The 20,823-nt window shown below is 43.6% G+C and overlaps 1 protein-coding gene across 3 annotated transcripts in view; it reads left to right on the top strand.

Annotated features, from left to right (window-relative positions):
• The window catches only part of LOC121929490 (1-phosphatidylinositol 4,5-bisphosphate phosphodiesterase gamma-1-like), a 98,042-nt gene that overhangs the window by 52,841 nt on the left and 24,378 nt on the right, over positions 1-20,823 (top strand). For all 3 annotated transcript variants that reach the window (XM_042465102.1, XM_042465103.1, XM_042465101.1), the window contains exons 8-21: positions 1,299-1,333; positions 2,917-2,989; positions 3,931-4,032; positions 5,836-5,954; positions 6,981-7,066; positions 8,039-8,159; positions 9,927-10,095; positions 11,436-11,555; positions 13,390-13,497; positions 15,594-15,781; positions 16,469-16,669; positions 17,020-17,139; positions 18,679-18,862; positions 20,077-20,154. In XM_042465102.1, the coding sequence (XP_042321036.1) occupies positions 1,299-1,333; positions 2,917-2,989; positions 3,931-4,032; positions 5,836-5,954; positions 6,981-7,066; positions 8,039-8,159; positions 9,927-10,095; positions 11,436-11,555; positions 13,390-13,497; positions 15,594-15,781; positions 16,469-16,669; positions 17,020-17,139; positions 18,679-18,862; positions 20,077-20,154 (1,704 nt within the window). The remainder of the gene's footprint in view (positions 1-1,298; positions 1,334-2,916; positions 2,990-3,930; positions 4,033-5,835; positions 5,955-6,980; positions 7,067-8,038; positions 8,160-9,926; positions 10,096-11,435; positions 11,556-13,389; positions 13,498-15,593; positions 15,782-16,468; positions 16,670-17,019; positions 17,140-18,678; positions 18,863-20,076; positions 20,155-20,823) is intronic.

A 20,823-nucleotide genomic window follows, 5' to 3' on the forward strand; every position in this document is an offset into this window, starting at 1 on the left:
TGTAGTTCCACTGACTTTTATCTTCTTTTATGGAGTTGTTAAGGTTATTTGCTGCAGTTGCTGTGTGCCTTCAAGTCATTTCTGACTTCTGGCAACCCAGAGATGTCCTTATCATAGGGTTTTCTTGGAAGGATTTATTCAAAGGGGAGGCCTTTGCCTTCCTGTGAGGCAGAGAGAGGATGACTTGTCCATGGCTGAGCAGGGATTCAAACACAACCCAGCACTTAAACCACTACACCATGCTGGGCTTATTTTAAATGGCTTTTATTCTGTGGGGAGTTTAGCAAACTTTTTGTATGTTTTTACTGATGTCTTTGTAAGCGCTTTTAAATATATTTTAATGTTTAACCTGCCTTGAGTTCCTTTTTGGGGAGAATGCAAAATGCAAATGAATGAATGCATGAATGCATAGATACATAAAATGGTGGCTAAACAAACAAACAAAACAAGCTTCATTTACATACCACTTCATATCGCCTAAGCAGTGTCTAAGTAGTTTAGAACTGTAAGCTAATTTGCCCCCAACAGTCTGGGTACTCATTTTAACGGCCTCCTCAGAAGGATGCAAGGCTGAGTCAAGCTTGAGCCCGTTTTCTGGTCTTGAACTCGCAACCTTATGGTTTTGAGTGAGCGGCTGCAGTACAGGCATTGAACCAGTGCGCCACCAGGAGAACTGGGCTTTAATTCCTTTAAGAGGAAAGATCAGGCGTAGGTGGCTGACCCCAGGGGCTAGTCTGCACATAAGTGTATTATGCAAATTGCTGTGGGTTTTCACACATTCACAGGAACGCTTAATAGTCTTCACTTTCCTGCACAAATTTACATCTGTTCACTCTCCCTCTGCTGAAAATCCACAGCCAAGTGAATCCATGCAAAGCAGACAGTCACATGTTTGATTGCGTGCATCCTTGCGGATACATGATAAAAGCCATGCTTCCTTGTTTTGCAGAACTCACAGAATTTTTCAGGGCAGGAGTTGCAAAAATCCTGAATTCCTCTGAATTGTGTATGGCTAGATCACGGTCTATTAGAAGAAGATGAGGAGCACTTTAAGGAAAGGCTCTCTTTCCTGCAGGATCCTCTGACATACATGCAGTTTTCTTGCTTTCCCCCCCTCTTCCTTTGCTCAAGCAAAGGCCTGGTGTAAAAGAAATAATCATCCCAGGTGATCTTCCCAGGGATCTGCCTTGAAGCTCTTAAAGCTTGAAACGACCCACCCTTCTGCTTGGTTTTATGTCTGCAGCGCCATCAGCTTCCAGCTGCCTTGCTGATTGCTGTGTCGCTCATTTGCTTTTCAGATAATTGAACAGCTGGAATTGTCTTTTCCCTTACGGTAAGTATGAAGGGACCTCTTCCGTTTTGACCTTTCAGCTCTCTTTGTTGAGCCCAGAAGTAGACAGTTTCCTGCCTCTTTGTGTGCACATTCAAATGGAAAGGGCAGCATGGAACCGGAAGGGTATCAGTGAATTAGTAGAGATTCAGAGCAGCTGCATAGATGACAAAAGGGCACTAAACCAACAGAACAATTTGTCTGAGAGTTCAGATAAAGGCGAGACCCGTCTTAGTCACACGTCCGGTCTCCAACATCGGCCAGCCAGATAGATTCCCTCTGAGAGCTCGGAAACAAGGCCCACACACCTCCGTTGTTGTTTCCCAGAGACCAGTAAATGGCATCTGAGCATGGAGATTCTGGATTGCTACTATGGATAATAGTTATTGGGTGACATATCCAGAGGCAGCCATGTTGGCCTTACAGCAAGATATAATGCCATCCAAAATCCACAAAGCAGCAGTATCTTTATTGGGCCAACCAGGCAAAGGTGTTAAAAATCAATCCCTCCGTGCCATCTTAACTAAAAACAACTATAACAGCATCTTGACAAAGTGTAGGTCCTTGGTTGCAACACTGTATGTTTTCCCCCTTTCTCCTGTATAATTTTTAACATCTTTCCCTGTTGAAGAAGCCAGTGGGGCTTTGAAACCTTGCATCATGTATTTTGTCCATTTTGGATGGCCCAATAAAGGTATTGCTGTTTCGTGGATTTTAGAAGTTATTAGGTGAGGTCTTTTTCAGGAACAGTTCTAAACTCTTTTTAGAGTTGGTTGCGGCTCAGGGCCAGACTGATTGAAGTACCATATCTTCCAGTGACAGCCTTCCTGGGATTGTAAGATTTCTTGAGGAGTCCCTTCTCTGGTTCCTCAAGCTTTCACAGCTGTCCCTGATGGGAACACAGGAGAGGGCCTTATTGGTGGCTGCTCCCAGACTTTGCAGCTCTCCCACTAAGGATGCTAGGAAGGCTTCCTCCTTGCTCTCCTTTTGTTGACAAATGAAACCTTATTTGTTCCGACCAGCATTTGGGGACTGCTTGCAAGGGCTTTTAATTAGTGTCAGGTTTTGTCTTTGGATGGATTTGTTCTTGCGATATATTCAGCCACCCAGAGTCACAGCATTTTGCTCTTGGTTTTCCAGAAAACCTGGAGTAAAAGGTAAGTCTTTTTAATGCAGGAAAAGGAGTAGAAACCCCAAATCTGGTCTTGCCATTGTAAAAACATCCTGGACCTGATTTGGGCTTTTGGGCCTACATAGTATAAACAGCATGCAGCGCGCCTGAGAGAAATTGGGGGTTTGTAAGTAATGTAGACAAGCCCTATATCTTTGTAAGTGCTTTTAACTGTATTTGTTTTAATTTTTGTAAGCTGCCCTGAGTGCCACTTTTGGTGAAAAAGCTGGATATTAATACGAACAGTAATAATAACTCTGTATATATCATCACTGGCTAATTATCTAATGCCTGCTTCTCTGTTTCAGTCTGATCCTAATCTGTGCACAGATTTAAGAAAATGCTATGGTAATAGACATGATAAATGCATGCAGATTTTTATGACACTAAGCTTTCTCTTTGACTGTCTTCTCAGAAACGTGGACCGGCCAGAACTCTGCCAGATCACACTGTATGACTTCCAGAAGTTCCTGCAACATGATCAGAAGGTATTTCTAAATAGCAGAGTAACAGTTTGGCTGATTTGGACAGAAAGATAGGTTTGGGAGAGCCCCTGCTATACAGAGGAACTTGATATACAGAAGGAATCTTCCTTGGAAAGAATCCATGGGAGAACTGCTACTGGGAGTCAGAAGGTGGTTGGTATGGCACCTGAACCAGGGATCCAACAGTGTATCGAGCTTTCTGAGCATCGGCGCTTTCATAAATCACAGGATTAGAGGTCATCTAGTCAAATGCCACTATTCAGTGCTGAATTAGTATTGGAGGATGCAGCAGAGTGGAGAATGCATCATTCATTGAGAGCCTTACAAGCTCTGTTTAACTATCTCCAGTGAAATCACTTTTAGTACAATAAATATGCTGTTCTGGGTGATTTGTTGTGGGAAATCTGATGTCTTCTTTCAAAGCGTATGTGGGTGGGGGCTTTCACTGTACAGCACTAGAGATAGAACATGATGAATGTGAGAGCAGGTAGTGAGGCTAATACAGAGATATATGAATTCTGCCTGCGCTGTGGGAGCCAGTGTTATATAGAGGTTAAAATGCCAAATTAGGAATGGAGAGACCTGGTTTAAAATGTTATTTCAGACTAGATGTATGTTGGGTGACTTTGGGCCAGTCACATTCTCTCCAGACCTACTACACAGGGTTATTGTGAGGATAAAATGTAGGTAGGCCATTGTTTTAAACTGCCTGGGGTTTCCTGCAGAAGGGTAGAGTGATGACAAAATTAACAAAACGGATGATAGAAGTCTCACGTCAGCCATAAAGCGAAGGTTCAGTTTCTTGAGTTGAAGCAATCACAGCATTTATTTTCAGCATGGAGCTATTCAACCCCTCAGCCTAAACTCTGATCTCACTACCATTGCTGATGGGCTGAGCATAGATCTTCCTTGTAGCGCTTCACTCTATCTTCTCCCCACTGTAGGAATCATGGGCAAGCGACATTGCCAAAGTCCGAGAGTGCATGTGCAACTACCTGCGGGATCCCTTCAGTGACATGACGGAGCCCTTCTTCCAGTTGGATGAGGTGGGTGATCTGGTGGCCCAGCACTCCTTTCCATTGACTGCAGTGGAGGTGGACAACTGTCGGGAGTCGAGGGGCTACATTGACCCCTGCAGGACCTCAGAAGGACACTTTAAAAATATAATTTGATTTTTTTATTAAAAATGTATTCTGTATTTAGCACAACAGCCCCTCCTCCTCATAATTATCATTACATGTTGATTATCCTTTATCCAAAAATCTGAAATGCTGTAACATCCCAAACATTTTAAGTGCTGACCTGATGCTTTGAGGCTTTGATTTTGGAGTGTTTTGGATTTGGATTTTGGAATGCAAGTAGAGTAGTATGTACAGTATTTGCAAAGCTGGAGAGAGTTGTGAGGCTGGCTAGAGATACGCCTGAAAAGTGGTGTGAGAATCTGTGAAATGGCTGGAGGCGCTTGGATTCCCACAATTTTGTATCTAACCAGCCTCTCCAATGCAGTACAGGTACTTACGATGCTACTTGTATTCCAAAATCTGCCCCCATCCCAGCTCCGAAACACTTCTGTTCCCAAGCATTTCTCATAAGGCAAACTCAACCTTTTTATTATTCCTGTGAAATTTCCTACCTTGGCTTGTAAAATGCCCTTTCTATCCCTGTTATCAGTTTGAAGATATTAGAGGCATTTCTCTCCCTATCACTGGGAAGGGGGGCAGGGTAGTATGGTGGGGGAATGTCTTATTGCAAATATAGTTCACTTGCCTCACATGTTACATGAACCGATGCCTCCAAATCAGAGGTATCCATGTGCTCAGTGTAGGCAACCACTGCATTTTGCTGTTTGTGTTGTGGCAATCCTTTTTTCAAAAATGAGCTACTGTTATTACATAAAAAGAAACCCACTGACTCAAGCCAGGATGGGATCCGTCTCGTCCAAAGCTTTCCATTCTTCTCCAGGAAAGCAATAAGAAATGGCTTTCGCCCACCGTCTTTGTCCCCTGTCAGTTGGCATTCAGAGGCACGCTGCCTCTGAAAATGGAAGTGCTACATGGCCATCAGGAAGTCCACCATTTCTCCAATCTCCCTTTTTTAAAAGCCACATTTTGGCATTTGACTGCCGGTGGTATTTCGAACACTTGGCCAGTCCCACACAATTCCCAGCTGAGTTGGCAGCTGAGCAGGTAGCACTTGTGTGGGAGGCTGCTTTGTGTCTACAATTGGATTTGATATGTTTTGCTATGTTTTTACTTGTGGCTTGTTGTGTGTTGTATTTTTATCGTTCTTATGTTTGTTGTTACCCACCTTGATCCAATACAGGGGGATACAAATAATTATTGTTATTATTATTATTACATTTGGCCATCCTCTTTGTTCACCTGCCAGAGAGATTTCTCTTCTCATTTCCCCACCTTGCCCTAGTTCCCCCAGTTTCCGAAATGCGTGTCAGGAATTGCAAATGCATCTGTCCTGCCATAATATATTTGGAAGTTGATGTTATGGGTTATATAGTAGAAAAGGCTCTTGGAGAGACATGGTGATGTCAGACAAGGCAAGCATGAGCCAAGCCTTTTCAGGGCCATTTCTTTGAAGGGTATCTGGCTCTTAACAAGTTAGAAAGGGCAGTATGGGAAAATGGGTTTGTTAATTATAACAAATAAGAATTAAGCCCACCATAATTAAATTATACATAATTTGAAATGATGTATAGTTTGCTTAAATAATCGTAATGTTTGCTGGTTAGTTCTGACAATGAATATTACAGGACTGGATCTATAGCTTTTTCTGTTAGGTTTTCTGAGTTTTAACTACTGAAACCTGGATTTCGGGTCTTCTTTCATCCACAGTTTCTGACGTTCCTGTTCTCCAGGGAAAACATGGTCATGGACTCCAAGTATGAGCAGGTGGCGCCCGAGGAAATGAATTACCCCTTGTCTTACTACTGGATCTCATCTTCTCATAACACGTAAGCCGGGTTTTTAAAAATATTTTTATTTTCTAAATATAACATACAAACACTTCTGTTCTGTTAATACACACTTACAACCATAAATTTTCTCATTATAATTCTACTACAATCTTATATTACTTAATCTAAATATTGCAACTCTTATAATGTCCTCAGCAATATAATATTTACACTATATCTATATAAACCTCCACAGTTTTCTTGGCAATAAATCCTATCACTACTGATTATACATTCTTTGTCTTTGTTTTCCCCAATCAAAATATTTATCAAGATTTCCTAGGCACAATTCATCATTTTTATTACTATTTGTTTTTTTAGTTTTATCATAATATTTCTCTTTCTTAACTCTCTGACTTTCTTTCTCCTTGCCATCGCTTTCTGCAAAATTCTGTTATCGGAAACCCTTCTTCTTCTGTTTTCTCTGTATCCTTATGACTTAACTACAAAGTTAACTGCTCATTTCTTGCATATCCAATACTTTCAATAACCAGTCATCTAGCGTTGGGAGTTCTGCTTTTTTCCATAGTTGTACTTTCATTATGTTAGCGGAGGTCAGAACACGAAAGCGTTTTCCTTGGACTTTTGGATTCTGTGGACTGTGGCAACAGGAGTGGCTTGTGTTATGTTAAGCAGGACTGTGTGTTGAGTTTTCTCATCATTTCAAGATTTTTGAAGCTCTCCACAGCTATCCATGTGGGACTCTTGCACAGGCTGCGTGCGCCACAGAGTCAGTCAGACAACCAGTCATTTCCCCCATGACTGGAGCGCATCTACACTGTAGGAAGAATGCTCTGCATTCTCTGGCAGCCACAGGTGCCAGCAAAACATCAGGAATAAACTCTTCTAGAACATGGCCACATAGCCCGAAAACCCCCCAAAACCTATGGATGCCGGCCATGAAAGCCTTCGACTTCATGCATTAGGGGCTTGTTTTGGTTTGGTTTTTTATAGTAAGCCTCTCAGGAAACTGTCCCACACCCAAAGCTCCACACATGTCTTTCCCTTTCTTCCTCTTAACAGTTATCTCACCGGAGACCAGTTCTCCAGCGAATCCTCTCTAGAAGCCTACGCTCGCTGCCTCCGGATGGGCTGCCGCTGCATTGAATGTGAGTCTGTCCTTTGGCTTCCTGAGTCCCCTTTCTTTTCTGATACACAAAAGGGATTTTTCATACAATGCCAGGGCCATTCTGTGCAGTGTCCTTTTTTTTAACTGTGTAGCCCAGGTTTCAATTTAAGCCACTGCTCAGGGCTTAAAACAAACTCTGTAAGGCCAGTGGAGTATAATCACAAGGGAAGGCTTCTCCTGAGCATGTTCAGAGTTCTTTTCCATCACCAGTGAATAATGACAGCTAGCTCCTTCATATCTGAGATCTGAGAACAGAGCTCCGCATGGGATTTGGGTGAACCTTTCTGCTTTGCTTTCTGCAGAAAAATAACAGCAGATGGTTTACTTGTGTGAATGTCTCTCTGTAGCAAATGAGTGAGCAATTCATACATCTCTATTCCGGACAGCAACTCAAATCAAGAATGCTTCTAACAGTATCATTTTTAGGCAGTTAATCAAAGAAATACTTCATTTCATTTACATAAAATCAGCATGTGACTGTAAACAATAGTAATGTGTGTGTAAAAGTTTTAGATGATAATAAATAAATAAACAAATAAATAAATGATATAAGCCTTAAACTGAAGTAAAAGCACCTCAAAAAAGAAAGCCATGGCCCTGAGTTTGCAAGACTTGAGCAGGGCTCTTAATAACTAGATATTAGGGGGCTTCTCATTGATACAATTGCCGTAAATCAGAGCCAACTTGTTGGCATATAACAACAACAAATGCTAGCATTTGTTTAAGAAGAGACATTCCCTCATACACAATAAGACGTGGGTGCCTCTTACCATCTGTAATAATTCAAATCGAATTGTATAACATTATTTTTTTTAAAAATCTTCTCATTGATGTATTAGTAACTTCTTTTGGGTCACTCAAAGATTTTGGAATCAGTTGTCCTCTTTTAAAAATCATGTTCCTCTTCATTGTAAAACAGTGAAATGCTGTACTTCAACCTCTCTTCCCACAGTGGATTGCTGGGACGGTCCGGATGACCTGCCAATCATCTACCATGGCCACACACTCACATCCAAGATCAAATTCTTGGATGTGCTGCACACCATCAAGGAGCACGCCTTCACCACCTCCGAGTAAGTGTTGCCACTTCAGTTAGTCTTTACAAAATGCCTTCCTCCCCCATCCCCAGCCATTCCAAGGTGTACCTCCTCTGCTTTTTTGTGAGTGGAGCATTTGGTGTCTCTTCCCAAGCACTGTGTGTGAGAACATACCTGTGCAAAACTGCTTACCTGAGCCATGTGGAAATTGTTCTGTATTGTGTGGAATCAGTGATGAATCTCAAAAGGGTGTTTTCCATCAGTTTCAAACAACATCCAGACAGAAGATATCTGTCCTAAAGCCAAAATACTCGAAAAGAGGGTGGCTCCAAGACACCAATACTTTCTGTCCATGCTATATCCCAACTAGCTCCTGCTCTGAGTATTGCATGTGGACATACAAAACTTTTTGATAGTGCATCAGTCCACAGGACTGTAAGCACCTTGGGGCAGAAGGGTTTTCTCTTGTAAAGCAAGTGTGGGCAACAGTGGTGGTTGCAGTGCCTGTATTTTGCCCAAGACAATCTGGGGACTACATAGCTTGACAAAAACACAAACAGCAAAACAGAAGTAGTTGGAAGTCCACTTCTGTTTTTTAAAATTGGTATTTTTAAATGCCAAACAATGCAGAGGGAAGGGCTTGCAACCTATTTCAAAAGTCAATTGGCATTCTTAGAAGTTTCCAGTCATAGCCAACATAATGGTAGTGATTTGAGTGTTGGACTAGGACTGCAAGAGACCAGGATTCAAATCCCCCCTTTCCCAACCCTAGCCACTGGGTGACCTTGGGCAAATCATATCCTCTCAGCCCAAGAGGAGGAGAAGTCTTACCAAGAAAACTGTACGATAGAGTTGCCATAAGTCAGAATTGGCTTGAGGCACATAACATGAGAGCCAACCAACATGGTATAGCAGTTCAGTGTTGGACTAGATCTTTGGGGCCATATTCCTGCATTGCCAGCACAGTGTAAGAGTTTTGCAAGCAAGACTCTCTACTCTCCACTCCCAGGACTTTTTTGCTGCAGTAGCCTTCCTGAGTGGCCATTCTGTGGTTATTGAAGAAGGAGATTACAGATGCATCTGACTATACCCCATAGTCAGACATAGACTTATGGCATCTTCCACCAAGATTTGCATGGGGAGGTGTCAGTGGGAGGTGTCACTGGTCTGCATCAGGCTATGGGGCAAAGCCAGACACTTGTTCAGTGCCCCACACTCTCCACTAGCTGAGGAATGGCTGCTGCAGCAAAAAGGAGACTTGGGGGGAGATTTGGTTGTTGTGGAGGGCAGAATACCAATCTCCACAATACACACACACATGCAGATGTAAGGTGAACTTATACTATATCTGCATTTGCCACTAACAGAATGCTAGCCAAAGAGACCATCGTTTAAATCTCTGCTCAGTCATGGAAACTCACTGGGTGACCTTGCCAATTTATGCGCTCTCAGCTTAAGAGGAAGGCAAAGGCAAAATTCCTCTGAAGATATTTTGCCAAGAAAACCTTAGGATAGGGTCATTATCAGTTGGAGTTGGCTTGATGGCCCACAGCAAGAATGGCAACGACAAAGCAGCATCCAAGAGAAGCAGTTCACCTCTACCTGTTTCTGTCAGAAAAAATGTACTCAGGGATTGTGGAGTACACACACTTGGAGACCAAGTGCAACCCCAAGGCCTGTCCCTGCTGTAAAGTGGCACAGCAGTGGATGATGCTCTACTGATCCATCTATCAGCCAGTAACTCCAGCACACATGAGTCTCCAGCATGCCTGGATGTGATTCCCTGATGTTTCCCACCTCTAGGTTTCCTATCATTCTCTCTATTGAGGACCACTGCAGCATCGTCCAACAGAGGAATATGGCATCCCATTTCAAGAAAGTCTTTGGAGACATGCTGCTTACCAAGCCAGTAGACATCAATGCTGACCAGCTGCCTTCCCCTGCCCAGCTCAAGAAGAAGATACTCATTAAGGTAGGGGAACATTCTGGCTTCTGTCTCAGAATCATCCTGTGCTCTCCCTCATCCCCCATTGGTTGTCCCACCCTCCAATTGCATTATTACCCACACTAAATAAAATTACACAGCATACAACCCACACCCCCTTTGCCTCTCTCCCTTTTCCCCTCCTATTCTGACTTATTACCCTTGCTTCCACTACCCACTCCCTTTTTGGAGTGGTACGTGAAATATATTATACATCTGTCAGCATACCAGCTCCTATTATTAATGTCTGCTGGCCTGTTATTGACACACACCCTTCGTATTCCCAAGAAAATGTAGTTCTGGTGTCTAAAAATTATGTGTTAGGTAGTTCTTTTAAAATTCAGACAATTCATTGCCCCCTTGAAAGCGAAGCCACCAGCTCCCACTGCCTGGCCCCAAAAAGAGAACAGCAGACATACTGAGTGCACCTCCTTGCATAGAGACTGCACAGTTGGAGAGGCATGTTTTAAACTGCTCTTGTTTGCTAGCAGGGGAACATGGAGGAGAGAGTCAAGAAATGACTGCAGTGTATGGGCAGAGTGCTGTAGAGGAGTAGTACACTGGACTCTTCAGATCTGCGAGGGTTCGGTTCTGGGATACCCAATCAGTGCCAAAAAATGTGGATGATCACGCCTCATATTATTAAATGGTGTCATTAAGAATGCACACTCTTCAGTGTGTCCACATTCACATCACCACCATTTAATAATACAAGGCATGATGATCCCCAGGCAATTGAATTAGCAGATCAAAAGCATGTGGAGCTGAAGGGCCCACTGTACTTATAGAATAGAGTTGGAAGGGGCCATCAGGTCCAACTCAGTGCTCAGAGATGGGTTTGGACAGAGCAGGGGGTTGGACTCCTTGAAGTACCTGCTTCTTACGCCACATTGGGATTGGAAGTGGACCAGAAACAATTAAAAGCAGAAGGCCTGTTTATATAAAAAGGTCCTCATCTTCTGGGAAAAAGAGAACAGAAATGGAGGCAGGGAAGTAGGATTCAGGGAGAGCCAGGAAGCGAGTGCAATGGGGGCAGCAGCCCCAGTTGCATGCTTGGAAAAGTTGCCGTAATGGCTGCTGTGAAAGCACTATATTTTAAAAAAACTGAGGCAATTGCTGCAAGAGCAGGGCTTGTATGGTAAAGGCCTTGCTTAAACCAAAAGACTGGTATCCTCATGAATGCTAGGACAGAAGGCTTCTGTCCCAGCTGGTCCTTCTAACCCTTGCCAGTTCCCCACATTTGATTTAGGGAGTAGCAACACAAGAAGTTATTTTGGGGTGGAACACTCTGCCGCTTCCCTTCAAGTGACTCTCTTTTCCATCCTCAGCACAAGAAGCTGGTTGAAGGGAACCTTTATGAAGAAGTCACCATGGCCAGCTACTCCGAGAACGACATCAGCAACTCCATCAAGAACGGCATCCTTTACCTTGAGGACCCCATTGACCACGTGAGGCTCTCGCTCTGTCCCTGTGGAATCTAAGCATTAGACCAGGGGGGGCGGAGTGTGGCCCTAGAGACACATGTGGGCCACTGGGCCGCTTCCGAAGCCCTTGATCCCACCTCACACTCCAGGGGCCATCTCTACCCCCCCCCCCCCAATTTTAAACAGGGCAGTTGCCTTTCCTGAATCCCAAGTCACTTTTCAAATAGGCTCCCTTCCTCTATTGTCTAAAATTTAAAAAAATACCTGTTTTTCAAAAGAAGAGGTGGACTTCCAGTCACTTCTCTTTTTGGTTTATTTGATTTGAGACATTCTTAGCAGTTGATTCAGAAGGTCCTAGGAGCTGAAACTTTGCCCCTGAATCCCCCAAAGTTGCCCACCCCTGACTTAGAAGGGTGGCAGGTTGTCCTACGCTGCCAGTATTCTTCAGTAGACACAGAACTTAGGAGAATTCTTGGACTGCGGTTCTCAGCCTTGGGAGATGTAAGTCCCCCAAAAAGTTGCATTTCCATTTCCATGCAGACAGACACAGACACACTCACACAAACCCCTGGTTTTGTTTTGTTCTTTTTTTACATCACCAAGGAGATGAACTGAAACTGAGATGGTGGCGAAACATGGATAGGAGCTTTTGGTAGTAGCCAAAGGCCTTTTGCCTCTTGCCCTGGAGGCCATATCCCATTGTTTGTAGAGAGATCTTGTAGCACCTTTGAGACTAACAGAAAAAAAAGAAATTGGCAGCATGAGCTTTCCTAGACTTCAGTCTACTTCCTCAGATGCATTTGGTCTATGAAAGCTCATTCTGTCAATTTCTTTCTTTCCATTAGTCTCAAAGGTGCTACAAGATCTCTCTATGTACTGATTCTACAGACTAACACGGTTGTATCTTTGAATATCCCACTATTGTCAGCCTTTGGAAACACCACCTCCCCAGTCTCCCATGGCAGACTCAGTCTAATACATTTCTGTTGGGGTGGAGATTGGGGGAGGAGGCCGCCAGAATTTGCTTTCATCTAGATGTGATCACAGAATTTTGGGGCCAAGCTGGGACCTTGGTTAGATAGACATTTGGGGTACCCAGCTGCCTAAACTGTGGGTTCCCATCCTATCCGCTCCTCCTTGATGAGACAGTGGTAGTGGCCTTGGGCTAGGAATGGAGTCCAAGCGGGAGGGAGCAAGAGGTAGAGAAATGGGGCAAGGGGGGCACAGCTTGCTTGCCCCTGAGTGTCCAACTCCCTGCTTCAGACATGCTGAAATCTTGCAGTATTGGGAAAGAGGAGAAGCTGGGCAAAGGAAAGCAAGTCGAAGAAGCTGTTTCTCTTTTCTTACCTAATGATTGGGTTTAGGGCAGGTGTGGGGAAAGTGTGCCTGTGGATTACATGTGAACTCATTTATTTGTCGCACAACCTGGAGATGAGGGCAAATTTTCTTTAAAAAGTGTTGAATGTTTATTTTGGAAAGTTGACTTCTGGCTCCTGATATATCCTGGCATAAAATGGCCCAGAAAGGACCAAAATGTACTAAAACTGCTTTGCCCCAACAGATCCTGGAAACATCCAGGGGCATGAAAAATGAATTGTGTATGTGTGTGCGCACATATACTGGGTGGTACAGCCCTTTGAGATCTCCCTAAACCCCGACACATCTCCATTTTTTATTTAGAGATTAGCATCATGAAAAATTGTTTTGTGATGGAATTCTGGGATTCTGTATATAAATGTATTATGTTTTTAGCTATTTGCATCCTCTCGCAGTCCAACACATACCTTGCCTTGTTCCTCACACACCACACCTGTCCCTTCCACCTTCCATTATTTTGATGCATGTTTCCCCTTGACAGACCTGGAGCCCACACTATTTTGTCCTGACAAGCAACAAGATCTATTACTCTGAGGAGACGTCCCGCTACCAGTCCAATGAGGATGAGGAAGAGACGGAACCAAAAGAGGTGCATGTTGTTGTTGTTGTTGTTGTTGTTGCTGCTGCTGCTGCTGTTGTTATGGGATGGGAGACACATGGAGAGGGAGGAGAGCTTTGCTTTGAAGAAAGATTTTTAGGTTCTGGAGATGATGGGGAAGCCACCCACATTTTTTCCCAACTGGGAAGCAGTAAAGTTATAATATAATTCTGTACAATCACCAGCACTGTAACAAAAAAACAAGGCTTGTTTCCCGTGATGATTGAATGCCTGTGGGCATTGAAAAGGTACTTAAAAAAAACTTTGTACATAGGGAATCGAATTACAAATATTTGAAAATTTTATGACAATGTGTCATAGAACATGAAATCTGTATACAACAATTTATTTAAGTGTAATGATTCGGAGGTACGGATATAAAATTGGAAATAATATTTTCGAATCCGACTACTAAATAAAAGTTAGCATGAAAAGGGAGAAGAAAGAAGAAGAAGGAAGTAGAATTGAGACATTATATGGAGAGTGTATATATGATATATATGTAACTCTGTAGAATCATGTGCATAGCTGTTTTTTATGCATGTTAAATGGAAAATTAAAAAAAATCAAAAAAAAAGAAGAAGAAATTTTTATGACACCAGAGCTTCTGACAGAGGAGGCTAAAATCTACCAAAACTAAAACTCCTAGAATTCCATAGCTGTGGCAGTTAAAGCAGTGTCAAACTGCATTAATACTGCAGTGCAGATGCAACCTAAGTAGCATCTGAGTTTCCAAAGTATTAGCATGCTTAGTCGAAGGCTTTCCATGGCTGGCATCCATAGTTTTGTGTGGGTTTTCGGGCTATGTAGCCATGTTCTCAGCAGAGTTTCTTCGACGTTTCGCCAGCAGCATCTGTGGCTGGCATCTTCAGAGAATGCTTTGCCTGGAAAAAGTTGGGTGTATATATATATATCCTGTGTGAGCCTGGGAATGCAGGAGGGATTTGCATGTGTCTTGTTCTGTGCTGTTGGTTGGCCTCAGGCTGGGAGGCTAATGCAAACGAGGATTAATGTCTGCTAATTGGTGATCAATTATCTGCTGGGAAAGCCCCTGACTCTGAATGGTTTCCCATTTGCATTTGCTGAGTCCTTACTTTGCTACACCCAATTTTTCCAGGCAAAGCATTGCCTGAAGATGCCAGCCACTGATGCTGGCAAAACGTCAGAAAGAAACTCTGCTAGAACATGGCCACATAGCCCGAAAAACCCACAAAAACTACTTAGCATGCTTATTTACAGTCTTCATATCTGGCATTTCCACCCATTGGTTTGTGATTATTCATCTCAGTTATCATTACAACAACCCTGCAAAGCAGGCTAATGTTACTACAGTGGACCCTTATTATAGGGTTTGGTTCCAAGATCCCCCATGGATAACAGAATCTGTAGATGCTCAAGTCCCATTAAATATAATGACATAGCAAAATGGTGTCCCTTATAAAAATGGAAAATCAAGGTTTGATATTTAAAATTTATACTTTTTTTGAACATTTTCAAATTGTGGATGCTTGAATCCGTGTATAAAAAAATCCATGAATAGAAGGGCCGACTGTACTATCAACTTTGCAGATGAAGAGAAGGGAATAAAGGTCTTGAGATAATGACTCTCCAAAGACCAACTGACAAACCTATAGCAAGGGTGAGATTTGATCTTGAGACTTTCTGGTGCATAGTCGCTCATTACAGCAAGCAGGGAGGCTCAGGGAAGCATTTGGTTGCAGCCTCAAAGCTGGACATGAAATAATCACAGCAGCACTGAGACCCCTGGAAGACCCCAGTGGATCTCAACACTGATATCATCATTTTGCGTCTGGCTGTGGGGACGTAGCTTCTCCAAGCCAGCCTGCTCTTTATGACATATGGATGGTTCTCTGGGGTGGCTTCAGGGGATTTTAAGTACAGTACTGTACATCAGAAGTTGAGTATATAGCTCAGTGTAGAATAGGTCTACATGTGGATATGTTACACTGAGAGGATGTTGGAATGGAACCAACAACTGTCCTTCTTTCTCTCTTTTTCACACTTTAACGCATTGCATGGTCTTTCTCTCTCCTGGTGTGTGTGGGGTTTTTTTTGGGTTTTTTTAGGAATTGAACAACAACGAACTGCACTTCAGTGAGAAATGGTTCCACGGCAAACTGGGTGGAGGCCGTGATGGGCGTCAGATTGCAGAGAAGCTGCTGCATGAGTATTGCACGGAGACCGGGGGCAAGGACGGCACTTTCCTCGTACGGGAGAGTGAGACCTTTGTGGGCGACTACACCCTCTCTTTCTGGTAGGCTGTGGGCAAGGAAGGCATGCTAAACTCTATGCTATCAGAAACCCCAGGGCTCCCTTAGTTCATCTAAACTTGATTAGATCCATTGAATCAATTAGTTCCACAGAAGTGTTGACTCCTTGGGTTTACTGTAGATGGGACTACTGATAGAATTCTGGCCAGAGTGCCGGGGTGGGAATCGTGTGGGCCCCCAGATGTTATCAAACTGCAGTTTTACTTTCTGCAGTAGGAGCAAGGCACTCTTAGGGGCTGCAGAAATGAATGTTGTTTGTCCCTGCTGTGTACCAATGACTGGTAATCATTTTCTCAAAGCCACTGAAAAATATAAGCCAACACATTTCACAAAGGGTACAAGCAACAGTTTGCATGTTGTGATGGATTGCAAGACTGCGGCCTTTTTAAAAAAGCAGTCTTGGTGCAATCCAGGGCCTAGACAAGAAACTGTTGTAGTTCCAGAATAGCTGCCTGGGCAATAAGCACAGCCCCTTGTGCCTTTCCTGACTTGCAAAGGAGGGTCCCAGTGCCCACTGATTTTTCCCAGCTTCTAACATGTTTGGATCCCAAACTTGGGCCCTAGGTTTAGCCTATACTTGAGTTGTGTGTTTTTGTTTGGTTGATTGGCTTTGGTTAAAGTCAAAGATTTGTTTTTGTCCCAACTATCTTTCCTGTGGCCTTCCTTTGCAGGCGTTCTGGTCGCGTTCAGCACTGCCGCATCCACTCTCGGCAAGAAGCCGGAGCCACCAAGTTCTATCTGACAGACAACCTAGTCTTTGACAGTCTCTACAACCTCATCTGCCACTACCGGGAGGTGCCACTGCGCTGCAATGAGTTCGAGATGCGACTGACAGACCCTGTGCCCCAGCCCAATGCCCACGAGAGCAAGGAGTAAGAAATCCCAGTCCTCCTCCTTTCCTTCCACTCTCTTGCCCTCTTTTCTTCCCCGGGAGATGTAAACTTCCCAACTTCGGCAGTAACTGGTGTGCTGGAACCTGGTGAAGTGTGTGCCTTGTATGTGAACGGTTCAGCAAACAGGGCTGAGGCCACTATAGGTCTTAGGAACAGATGTTTAATAATTCACTGGTTAGAGCAGTGATTCCCAAACTTTGGTCTTCCAGGTTCTTGGACTTCAGCTCCCAGAAGTCCCAGCCAGCATGGTCAATAGTCAGGAATTCTGGGCATTGAAGTCCAAAGCATTTGGAGGATCTCAAGCTAACCGAATCTTCTCTCCCCACCAGGTGGTACCATGCTAACCTGACCCGCCTGCAGGCTGAGCACATGCTAATGCGCGTGCCCCGGGATGGAGCCTTCCTAGTGCGGAAGCGCAGCGAGCCTAACTCTTACGCCATCTCTTTTCGGTGAGTCTCTGCATTCTTATGGGCTCAGCGGAGAAAATGGTCTCTAAGCATCCCAATACCAGCAACTTCCAGTCCCCACACAGAGAGGTCTGATGTGTCCCTCTCCTCTCATCACCTCTCTGATCAAAATCATCCTCCCACAAACTTTTTATGTTTCTTATTACAAATTGCCCTCAGAATAGTGAAAATACAGCATAAAAATTGTCTTATCTGAAATGCTTGGGAACATATTTTCCATTTCAGGTTTTTTGGGGATTTTGGAATTTGTATTTGCATATGCATACATAATAAGATATCTTGGAAATAGGATCCAAGTCTAAACACAAAATTGATTTATGTTTCATATACAGTTGGCCCTATGTATTGCTGGAGGTTCGGTTCTGGGCCCCCTGCAGATAGCAAATATCATGGGACCTGAAGTCACATTAGTGTCAGTGGACGCTGGTGTGTGTGTGCCCACGTCAGCACAAATGCATTCAAACGCCACAATTGACAATAATGAGGCAGGGCCATCCACAGATGGTTAGCCTGCTGATACTTGAGAGCTGACTGTATGCCTTATGCACATAGCCTGAAAGTAATTTTGAACCAAATCGTTTAAATAATTTTGTGCATGAAACAAAGTTTGTATATATTGAATCATCAGAAAACAATGGTGTCACTAGCTCAGCCACCCATGAAAAAAGTGACATAGATAAATGCAAGAAAGCCTTATAATAGCCTAAACTGCTTGTTGCTCCAGTAGCAAACAGGAGAGGGGTGTGTGAAGCAAATGTTTGATTGGAGCAGTGTATGTCAACAGTTTTAATAAGAATCTGAAAGCCTTATTGCATTACAAAAGTAACCTGAGACACAGCAATAGAGAAGAAGCTTTCTGCTTACCTCTCCATATGACATCGTAGCACTTCTGTTCTCCTTCTAGAGGGAGACAGTCATAAAAGTGTGCTTTTCGCCAAACAGATTTTTCCAGCTCAAGAAAAGGCAAGCTTTTATGACTGTCTCTCTTGGGAAATAATATAGAAGTGCTTCAAGCGTGCATAGAGAGGTAAGCAGAAAGCCACTTTTCTATCACCCTGGTGGCACAAAGGTTAAATGCTTGTACTGTGGCCACTCACTCACAAACCACAAAGTTGTGAGTTCAATACCAGCCAGGGGCTCAGGGTTAACTCAGCCTGGCATCCTTCTGAAGTGACTAAACTGAGTACCCAGATTGATGGGAGCAATGAGCTTACATACTGTAAACCACTTAGGGAGTGCTTAAGTGCACTGGTAAGCAGTATAGAAATGAAGATGCCAGCCACAGATGCTGGTGAAACATCAGGTAGAAAATATTCTAGAACATGGCCACATAACCCGAAAAACCCACAAAAATTATAGAAATGTACTTGCTGTTGCTATGTTGCTATCACAGCTTACTTTTGTAATGCGATAAATCTTTTCATTTAAACCTGCTGCTTCTTGCCTGAGCATTGGTGGTTTAGGATCGGTTTTAATGGGGTGTTGTTGTTTTTTCCTGGGCTGCGTGTTGGCTGCATGCAGGGCAGAAGGCAAGATTAAGCACTGCCGCATTCAGCAAGAGGGGCGGCTTTTCATGTTGGGCAGCTCAGCAGAATTTGAGAGTCTCCTGGACCTGGTCAGCTACTATGAGAAACACCCCTTGTACCGGAAGATGAAGCTGCGTTATCCCATCAATGAGGAGACACTTGAGAAGATGGGCACGGCGGTGAGTCAGTGTTGTTTTACAGCCAGGATGTTGTTTGCTTCTTCTTGTCTTCCTCCCAAAACTTGGGAAAGTTCAGGAGGAATAAAGCAAAGTACCCTGAGGCTGAGACTATTGCTGCCAGAGCACAACTGCTGGAATCAGTCTCTGGTTGCTGCCAAACATTCTGGTACGAACATACCTCCCCATGTCCTCTGTTATGAAAGGGTGAGAGTGAGAAATACAACAGATAAAAAGAGCAATTTCAATAAACATATTTGTGCACAAACTTGCAGCAATGGAAAGTCAGTGAGTACATCCACACTGCAGTGCATTCCCACCTTAAATGCTATGGCTCAATGCTAGGGAAGCTTAGACTTTGTTAAGGAAGGATCTAAAATTCATTATTGCTCTTCTCTGTTGTTCTTTTTCTAAAGCAAAGTACTAGTGCTCTCTAGGAGCAAACTACAAATCTCAGGATGGAATCAAGAATGTTAAAATTGGGTCAGAGCAGGATAACTGTGCAGTGTGGATACATCCAGTATCTTGGGCTGTTGAAGGGCAGATTATATTAATGCACACGCCAATGTCTGGATCATGCTCCTCTGAAGCAAAGGAAAGATCCCTTGCTCCACAGAAATGAAATGTAAACAGTTATATTCAGAGCTTGGAAATATTGTTTTTTACTGCAGTTCCTGGAATCCTTCAGTCAGACTAGGGGAATCCCTAAATTGGCTGCAGGATTCTGGGAGTTGTAGTCCAAAAAAGTGACTTTTCCAAATTCTGTGTTCTCTCACTTTCTCACCTGGTGAATTTGGCCTCTCCAGCCTTTGATGCCTCCCTCCCTAATTGTAAAGCCCTTAAGGCAGGGACCTGACTTTTTCTTAGATCCCTCTTTAAAGTATCATGCACAGGACAAAAAGTGAAGGGGGGCCAGTGCAGCTAAGGGCAGAGGCAGCCAGCTGGGCTGCAGCAAGAGGGAAGGCAGAGCTGCTCCCAGTCTCCATCTGGCAGCTGGTGCACAACCTGGCAAAATCATGGCATAGGCAGCATTGGATACCACCTTCCTCAACCTTAAAAAAGTATTCTGACACTGCGACATTCCCCAATTATTTGTGGTAAGTCGCAAGAGGATTCTAGCCTTAGATTAGACTCAGTATACACTATTACCACTGAATACATTCACTCTTATTTCAAGCATGAGAAGATGCTGTTAACAGGCCTCCATTTCTTTGCAGGAATTAGACTATGGAGCTTTGTATGAGGTGCGCACCCCTCACTTTTATGTGGAGGCCAACAAGATGCCCATGGCCAGGGTAAGTGAGCGGGACCTAAATGACGCTGTGTCTCCTGTATTATTTATGTTTATTCTTTTAAAATTGCATATCCCACCTCTATGTTATGTTTGAAAAGAAATTATGGAAACATCAAGGGAGCAGGTAAAATCAGCTACACTGAAAAAAGCTGTTTCCCCTCTTTTCCGGATGAAGAGACAGGGGACATTATTTCCAGCAGCCTCTGGAGCTGCAGCACCTTCACTGTCTACCTGGACATTTCTCTTTTTAACAAGGGGTAAGCCAGTATAGTATAGTGGTTTGAGCATTGGACTATAACCCTGGAGAACAGGGTTTGATTCCCCACTTGGCCATGGAAACCCACTGGGTGAGTCACATTCTCTCAGCCCCAGAAAAATCCGCCAAAGGGTCTCCATAAGTTGGAAATAACGTGAAGGCACACGGCAACAACAAAGCCTACACCCTATTCTTGCCAATACTCTGCTCCCCGTGGCTCCTGTGAGATACAGGTATCCCTCAGTTAATGTGTCGATGTGTTCCTGCACATTACCTCTTCAACAAAAAACTTGGTACCAGAGGCAGTAATAACATGGAAAGAACAGCCAATTATGTTAAAAAAGCTTCCTGCATGGCAGGTTGGACTGGATGGCCCTTCAGGTCTCTTCTAACTCTAGGATTCTATGATTCTAC

Source organism: Sceloporus undulatus, chromosome 4, assembly GCF_019175285.1.
Source record: "Sceloporus undulatus isolate JIND9_A2432 ecotype Alabama chromosome 4, SceUnd_v1.1, whole genome shotgun sequence".
NCBI lineage: Eukaryota > Metazoa > Chordata > Lepidosauria > Squamata > Phrynosomatidae > Sceloporus > Sceloporus undulatus.